Source organism: Pezoporus occidentalis, unplaced genomic scaffold (assembly GCF_034315485.1).
Source record: "Pezoporus occidentalis ecotype Australia unplaced genomic scaffold, CSIRO_AGI_Poc_V1 ctg263, whole genome shotgun sequence".
Classification (NCBI taxonomy): Eukaryota; Metazoa; Chordata; class Aves; order Psittaciformes; family Psittacidae; genus Pezoporus; species Pezoporus occidentalis.
Window position 1 is genome coordinate 1,391,735 of NW_026914534.1, and position 8,328 is coordinate 1,400,062.

Genomic DNA, 8,328 nt, shown 5'->3' on the forward strand with positions numbered 1-8,328 from the left:
CCAGCTCCTGAGCATTATTGTAAACTTCACCCTCCACGTCAAAAGCAACACGTCTGGGCTTTCCCCAATGTATGTATTTGACTGGAGGGGTCACAGAGTTAATCCTGGCAGATGCCAGGACCCATTTACCCCCACTGTGCATTAAGCTGAGAGGGGAGGGAGAGGGGCAGGGTGGAAGTGCTACAGCAGGACCCATGGGAATAGGGGCTGGGAGGTCACCGAAAGACAACTGATGCAGGGGAAACACAGCATGGGAGTTTCAAGGGGAGGGTGAGAGGGGGGTGATGGAGGAGCATCACCCTTTGGGAAAAGGAGACCAGCAGGTGGAAATACCCCAGGGCAAGAGGAACACCAAAGCCTTTGGAGCAGGGAGGCATTTCAAGGGCAGGAATCCTTACAGAGCACTTACAGAGCTGTTTTGTGGGGTCCTCTGCCACTGTGTGTGGCTCCAGCCCCACCAGCCCACAACACAAGATGCTTTCTGCTCCCTAGTCCCTTCCCTTACACTTCTGTGAGCTGCTTGCTGAGGACAGCAGGGGCTCCGGATGCCCTCTCCTGCTGGAGGCAGGTCTCCACTGTGGAGCTCAGATGTGGACTGGAGCAAGCCTGGGCTTTTCTTTTTCTCCCTGCTGCAGGTCATAGCACTGCATCACCACTTTCCATCGCCCCCGAGCTGCTCCGGATGCTCCCTGCTGCTGAACACATGCCCTTCCAGCTCCCATGCCTGCACCTTGGGGATGTGCTGAGAGAGGTAAGTGCTTGGCGTTCTCCTACTCACTTGGGGGGGGGGGGTGGTGTGTGCTTATCGTGATTATGATGGAGGGGCAGTAACTGAGTTAGAGGTGCAGAAATGGTCTCACATCTCCTCAGTGGAGCCTGCAGCTCCCTGGGCTTGGCACAGCCATCCCCACTGGCATGGTGCTTGGGCAGCGTGCTGCCTGGCAGCCAGGCGAAGGGCTGAATGGCTGGGCATGCAGCTGTAAAGGGAAGTGAAATCAAGGCAGGCGTGGAACTGGTGGGCAGTGACCAGTTTTGGTCAGCACTTTCACTCGCCCAGAGCTCCGTGGTGCTGGGTGGGAAGGGCTGAGGCGGTGACAGGGCCACTTGGGTACTGCCCTGAGGCCAGCTACCCACCTGGGGCTTCAGGGGTGGTGCGTGGAGGCTGTAGGCTCAGCTTGGCAGAAAGCCGTTGGAGAGGTGCAGGCACATCCGGGGAACAAGGCCTCTGGCCTGCTTCAGAGAAGCTTGGCTGCCCAGTGCTCTGCCATCTTGAGCCAGAGCATACTCCAGCTTTCCTCGTTATCCCATCCCAGCCTTGGTTCAGGCCAGCAAGTGGCAGAGACCTCACTAGAAAGAGCCTGGAGGCCGTAGCTGCTGCAGGGATGGGACTCCAGCAGTAAAGCCCTCTTAGGGCTCTTGTGGCCAGGGCAGGTCTCCTGTGCTGCCTCCTTCAGCTGAGAGCAATCCAGCAACTGTGGCTGGTCCCTTTCTTCCCTATGGGGTGAAAAAAAACCAGGACATGACTGTTGTTTGGTAGGGATGGAGAAGAGCCACCTATAGCACTGAAATCCATCACCTATTAATTTCAGATCTCAAGCATCAGGCTTCAATGTTCAGGTACTGGTGGCAGGATATTTCTCCTTCTCCTGATCAGGAACACCTAAAACCGTTAAGAGTTTATTTAGTCCCTTCAAAGGGGTACGGGGACCAGACTGACTTGGTATGACTTACTTTGCCCACACCCTGGGCAGCTGCTGAGCAGAGCCAGATCTGACCCCTGCAAATGAGACATGGTGCCAAGAGCTGGGAGGATCCTTGCTGCACATCTAGGTCTGGGATGGAGACAATGGAAAGAGCGAAGTGATGGAGATCATCACCATTAATAGGATGGAGAACACACACCAGTTATCCTGCCTGTGCAGCGATCACTAACAGGCCGTGTCCTGGGGGCAGTGGGAGCTTTTAAAGTGAAAACCTTGGTGCCCCTGCACTCTTCTCCTGGGGTCCTTTTCTGCATTTTCCATCCAAGCTGGATCCCTACAATGAGGTCTTGTAAAAGTACAGGCACAGAAAGCCTCCTGTAGCACGGGGTACGCCAGGGAGGCTTGGGTCACGCCGGAGGACATGCCCTGGATGGAGGTAACATGGGTGGGCTGGGGAGGTGACACCACTGGGTTGGGGTGCTGCACAGTTGGGAACACCAGGGGCTGTGGGGACTTTGGAGGCATAGTGTGGAGGAGAGGAGAGGTTTGAGGGCAGTTGCACAGGCAGGGATAGGGCTTGAGCCCTCACCCTCCTCCTCCCCAGTGAAGATCCGCCCCATGGCAAGCGCAGTGATCACGAGCCCCAAGGGAATCAGCAAAGCTTGACAGACTGTATCTCCCTCTGCCACGGGCCCAGGGGCGCTGCGATTTCACACTCGGGCGGCCCCTTGGCCGACACGCCGTGGGGGAGCCGGGCTCTCGCTCCCACTCCGCCATGTCCTCCTCAGGAAAAGCCGTCTCTGCCTCCTCCTGCCTCTCCTCCCAGTGCTTCGACCCCCTGACCAGGTCCTGCGTCAAGTGCTCTGACCTCTTCAAGGAAAACACAAGTAAGGGGGCAAGGGTGGGTGGGGACTGAGCTCCCCAGGACACATTGGTGAGGGCCCAAGGGGGCTGGGGGCACCCTGGGGTGGGCAGGTGAAGGGAACCTTGTCCTGCAGATGACAATGGAGGAGATGACGAGGGATGGAGAGCTGCCTTCACCTGGGGGAGGGGGGAAGGAGGAGGAGAGAGGAAGAGGGCAGCCCGTTCCAGTGCTGGGAATGCAGTGGAGGGAGAAGAGTGATCCAGCCCAGTGCAGGGATCACAGCCTGCCAGAGGGTGACCATAGGAAGAGCAGGATGTCCTCATCTCCCACCAGCCAGCGCGTGGGATGAGGGTCCCGTCAGTCAGGAGGACAGTTCATTGAGGGTGATAACTGCTGAAGAGCCACTCTCCTTCACAGCCACTGCAGATGGGTGGGTAATGCTGCTGCCCTCCTGCCCTCGCCCCAGCTCTCCCTTCCCTGACACTGCTGGCATCTCTCTCCACAGCAGAGCCTGCCAGTGCAGTGCCCGCCTCGGCCCTGGAGCCCACCCACCCCTCAATGGACCTGCCCAGCACCCTCCTCCTCTTCGGGGTCCCGGCAGCAGTGGTGTTCGTCCTGGTCCTGGCCACCCTCTTGGGCTTCCTGGTCTGCAAGCTGGGGAAGCGGAGGAGAAAGACGAAGGAGGCGGACAAGGAGGCCCAAGGTAGGGGACCTCTTGCTCTCTCTATCACAGCACCCTGAGGACCCCAGGGCAGATGGAGTTACTTGTCACTGGCTCCCCTGAGGCACATCCCTGTTGAGGCTGGCTTCTCCACCTTGACACAGGCTCCACAGACACCCTGGAGCATTGTAGGGCAGCTGAGCTGCCCCCTGAGCGATGGTATCCCACATCCTCCCCTGAAACACATACCTGCACTTGGCTGCCAGTGCAACCCTGCTGAAACATCTCTCCTTCTGCTGGGTGCATAAAGCACCTTCTGGCACCATACCCTCTTCACAGGGTGCCCATACAGAGCACTGGTGAGGAGCCTCTCTCCTAGTAGCTGGGAGACGGCCATGGATCGATCACGGGCTGTGGGGACAGTGGTGAACTTCTCCATAGGGAGCCTTTCCCCATGGTGCTGTGACTGGGGGTCCTGTGTTTATCGCCCAGCTTGCCATTCCTGCTTGGGATGCCCAGTGCCCTCCAACACACACCCAAGAGACCCCAACAGGGTCAGGACCAGGGCCAGTCCCATGGGCAGGACACTGAAACACCTCACAGGGCTGTCCCCAGCAGCATCAAAAAAAGGGCTGGGGGTGAGAGTATTTCAATACCCTACCTTTTCTGGTGGTGTATTTTCATGGTGGGGGGAGGCCACAGTGCCCCATGATGGGGCATCAGCCAGGGGGTGGGTGGCTGTTCCTTCCCCCCAGAGCCCCTGTACCGGAGGGGCTCAAACCTGGCCACTCTTCTCAGCAATGGTCTTGCCTGGCATCACTCCTCCCCATCCCTGGGCAGGGGGAATGGTTTCTCATTGCCCACATGCCACCCATGGCGCTGGCTGGGTGACTCAGGGTTTTGGGGACATTACCCAGGGCTTTTCCACTAAACCAAGTGTGTCTGTGATCACTTGTGATGAGCACACCTAGGGAAAACACCAATAACGAAAGAGGAGGGAGAAACCCAGCAGCAGGAGAGGAGCTCATCAGAGGCATCCCTCAGCCATGCCCTGCCGTGTGCCCTGGTCCCTGTGTCCCCTGTCCCGTACCCAGCCAGCCCACCCCTGCAGCACTGGGTGCATGGAAAGCCGCAGGAGCTCGGGGCCAGCAGCACACGCCTGTGTTTGAAGGGTGTAAACAAGTCTATTTTTAAGTGGGAGGTGGCTGGGGAGGGCGAGCCACCACAGGCCGGGCTGCCCTGCACCGGCAGGGCTTAGCGACAGGGCTCCAAGTGCAATTTTCTGCCTTCCCCTGTTGTTTTCTAGGTGGGGGGAAAACACCTCCTTATAACACCAGTTGTAAGCAGGAGCATCTCTGCAGTAGGAGAGGTGTGATAGGGACTTTGTGTGCTCTTCTTCCTTCAGTACCATCTTCCCTACCACGTGTCCCCAGGGATGGGACCCTCTCCCTGGGACCTGCCTCATCCCACTTTGTAAGCCCCATAACTCCCTTTTCTTGCTCCCTCCCAGCAAACATGGAAGCCACCAGCCCCCTGCCCATCCCAGGCTGTCAGGACCCTGCCGTGATGGAAGAAGATGCCACCCTAGCTCTGGCCCCATGTCAGCATCTCAATGGAGGCCTGAAGATGCTGAATCCACCTGGAAAAGCCGGGGCAAAGCAGAGGCCATGCTGCCAGGGTGATGCCGATGGCGACATCATCCTGCTCTCCACCGTGTACCCCCGGCACGAGGAATGCAAGCATGGCTTCCCACTGCCTGCCACGGAACTAGGGGCCACAGCCTTGGTCACCACCAAAACCACCCAGAGCTGTGCCTGAGAGGAGAGAGCCTGAAGGCAGGGAGAATGGGGCGAAGCCTTGCATCCATGTCTGCAGACCGGGTTTCACCTTGAGCAAGATGAGTATTCTAAGATGACTTCCCTTCTCCATTTTCCTGTTTGTGCCAAGTCCTAGGTTATACCTGTAAGTGCTGGAGGAAGACGTAATGGATCATGCTGAGTTATGCCAAATACTGCCATGGCTGTACCATTGGGAGGAGGCAGAGTGAGACGTGTTTGGTGAGGACAGAGCATGGCAGGGGCTGCTGTGCCATTTGTGAGGCTGCTGTTGTGGCAGGACAAATTCGCTGCTGGATGGCTGATTCCTGTGAACATGGGGCTGGGATAGCAGAAAGAGAGTGGGGAAAGGAAGATGGAGGGGAAACCAAGGAGTTACACTGGGACCAAATCCCACACTGCTGCTATTAGCTCGATGTTTGCTACTGATCTCAGTAGGAGGAAGCTTGGGAACATATGGAGCGAGGCACATCCAGCATCCATTCACAGTCCTGCTTCCCCTGTCTTCTGCAAGCTGTAATATCCAGATCTCTTGTCCCTCTGGGCACTCTCATGCAGTGGCAGGCGTCCACTGGCACTCATGGGAAGCCCCTTTTCAGCTGGGGATGGGAAACAAGTTCGTCTTTGCAAGCAGGGAGCAAGGGAGGAAAGAGGGTAAAAAACATCTGTCCGCTCCAACCTACAGTCACTTAGTTCAGGGGGGACCAGGGGCAGGCATACTGCTGGTCTAGAGGAGCTCCACGAGCTTGTCACTACCGCCCCAGACAACCATCACTTCAGCTCACTGTGGCTGCAGAAATACCACCTATCACTTGGGATGGACGTTTCCATGCCATGCAACACCGGGCAGGGAGTGATGCGAATGTAGGCAGGATAGCTATTTGTGTGAGTGTCTCCAAAGCTTTGCCTGTGTGCCAGAGCTGGCCGGAGTTGCTGGTCCAAGGCATTTCTCTGTGGATGGTCTTGTTCACCTGCCCACAAATTGGCTTCATGTGCAGGAAGGGCTCTGCTTCAGAAAGGAACTTGTTAACATGGGGGTGCTGTTCTCAAATAATGACAGCAGCTGATCCCCTGGCTGAACAGACCTGGGCCAGTGGGTTGGGTGAGAAGCCCTGGTGGCCCCAAAGGGGGTGATTGGGCAATTAGAAGGTATTTGCAAGAAGCACCATCTCAGTGGCAGCCCAGGTTTGCTTGTCCTTTGGTGAGGTGGCTTCCTCAGCCAGGTGGCCTTGGAGACTGAGCAGGGCAAGGTGTGGGAGCACTGCCTCCAAGCACCAATGGGCCACCGGGGGCCACAGCTCATGGCAGGGTCACCCAGCAGCAGTGTGCAGGGGGGATGTCCCTCTGATGATGGGAAGGTGACTGCCTGCCCAAGCCTGAGCTCTGCTGGGGCTGCAGGACCAGGCATTGCTGCTGAATGGTGCCTGTCCCTCTTCGCCCCTGCCCCTGGCACTGGAGCTGAACTCACAGGATCCATCCCAAAAGGTGAACCACAGGTGCCAGGGCCCAAATTCCTCACCATGACTCCTCCCCCACACCTAAATACGCTGGTGGAGGCAAGTCTTCATCTGGGTGAGACTCTGCACGACCCAGGACAGGATGGGATGGGACTGGACTCTTCCACGTGCCCGGTGACTGTCTCCTGGCTTGTGGACCTGTGCAGGCTCCAGCACTCCCAGTTACCCGCAGCAGCTGTGCTGCCAGTTGCAGGAAGATTATCCCTGCAGCACAAATTGGGCATCTCCTCGTAACTATGCTGCACACTGAACCCTATGAAGTGACTTTGAGCAACCTTTGTGCATCCGTGCAGTGGGGAAATGAGCCAAAGCCAGGCCGGGGGACATTTTAGCACTGCAAGGACTGCCTGTGGAGGCAGAGCAGCCTGCTTCACTGGAGATGGTGGTGAGAGTAAAGTGAACCAGGACTGTCAGGAGCATCTCCTGCTTCCCACCTGGTGGCTGTTGCGGCTCAGCCCTGCAGATGCACCACTCACCCTGACCAGCATGGCCATTTGGAAAAGCAACTGTCATACAATCCTGTTGGAAAAGCCCCTCTTTCTGCTCAGGTAAGGGCTTCTGCTCTCATTTCTATTAGGACTTCAGCCGGGCACCAGCATCTGCAGTTTGCAGAAGTGGCATTTTGATCCACATTGGATTCCTCAACCGGTGAATGCCTCTGGGATCCCCTCTCTTTTATGGCATGCAGGGCATCTTCCTCACATCTTGTCTGCCCGACTGCCAGTCATGGTGGGACATTGTTCCCTCCTGCCCAACCCACCTGGGCCTGGGATGGATTTGCAGCCCCCTCTGTGCATGTGCCCCCATCCTTATGTACAGGGCAGGGGGATGTCTGTCTGTCTGATACATGGAGAGCAGAGGGAGCAGAGGTGAAAATATGGTTGTAAAAATGAAAAAATAAAGTGATCCCATTGCCAATGTGTTCCCAGGGGTCTGTATGGGGTCCCCATTCCCCAGGCTTCAGGAGTCTCCACTATTGTGGGCCCGGGGGTACAACTGGAGAGGCTCCATTTGCACCAGCTTACTGGCATGTCCCCTGCATGATGAGGACCAGTCGAGCCTGGCCACCTCCATCCCACCACAGCCACCCCGGGAGCTCTTTGGAAGGATGAGGAGTGGGGCAAGTGTTTATTGGGGGCTGTCGCCTGTCTTTGACTTTCCACAGCAGTTTCTCACTTCCCCCTGCGAGGCAGGAGCTGTGCTTCCTCCCACCCCACGGCCCGCCCCGCTGCCTGCCCCACTGCTTCGAAGGGCTGCTTCATTGGGCCACAGCAGTGCGGGGTTTCAGGGAGAGCCAGGGGAAAGTCTGAGGAAACCCCTGGGCAGGAGGAAGGAGCTGAGCTAAAACCTTCCTCGATGCAAATCCTCCTCAGGCATACCTCTAGCTGTTTCAACCTCCCTGCGATGGGAATCACAGGGGTATTTGAGCTCCTGCAAATTCCATCAATGATGCTGGTGGTAAAGGGTGGAAACCTTGGTGTCCCTAGGGATGCGCAGTGATTTCCATCCCTGGCCTTACAGGCAGGAGCCAACTGGCCAACAGAATGTGGTGGTATGGAGAGGTGAGGCACCAGGGTAACCTTGGCCAAAGCCTTCTTCTGCAGCCACCAGTCATGTCTGCCAAACCCTCCTCAATCTCACAGGCTCCCCAGCATCCAAAGTGCTTGTCTTTCCTCCACCAGCCTACCTGCCGGGGTTCTTCTGCTTCACTTTGTCCTCTCTCCTCCCCTTGCTGGTTCACCCACCA

At 57.2% G+C, this 8,328-nt stretch overlaps 1 protein-coding gene across 2 annotated transcripts; it reads left to right on the forward strand.

The window, feature by feature from the left end:
- The first annotated feature begins 2,207 nt into the window (after nucleotides 1-2,207).
- Nucleotides 2,208-5,139, forward strand: TNFRSF13C (TNF receptor superfamily member 13C). 2 transcript variants are annotated; one of them, XM_062624188.1, is made up of 3 exons: nucleotides 2,208-2,590; nucleotides 3,077-3,271; nucleotides 4,740-5,139. In XM_062624188.1, exons 1-3 carry the CDS (start codon nucleotides 2,479-2,481, stop codon nucleotides 5,045-5,047), a joined length of 615 nt encoding a protein of 204 aa, XP_062480172.1. In that variant the 5' UTR covers nucleotides 2,208-2,478; the 3' UTR covers nucleotides 5,048-5,139. The 2 variants fall into 2 exon arrangements, with proteins under 2 accessions (XP_062480172.1, XP_062480171.1); XM_062624187.1 differs by having other exon boundaries at nucleotides 2,214-2,590; nucleotides 3,074-3,271.
- The last annotated feature ends 3,189 nt before the right edge of the window (nucleotides 5,140-8,328 follow it).

Coding starts and splice junctions, on each gene's coding strand:
- TNFRSF13C (XM_062624187.1), top strand. CDS start 2,479: ATGTCCTCCTCAGGAAAAGCCGTCTCTGCCTCCTCCTGCCTCTCCTCC. Junction 2,591..3,073: donor CCTCTTCAAGGAAAACACAA/GTAAGGGGGCAA, acceptor CTCTCTCCACAG/CAGAGCCTGCCAGTGCAGTG. Junction 3,272..4,739: donor GGCGGACAAGGAGGCCCAAG/GTAGGGGACCTC, acceptor GCTCCCTCCCAG/CAAACATGGAAGCCACCAGC.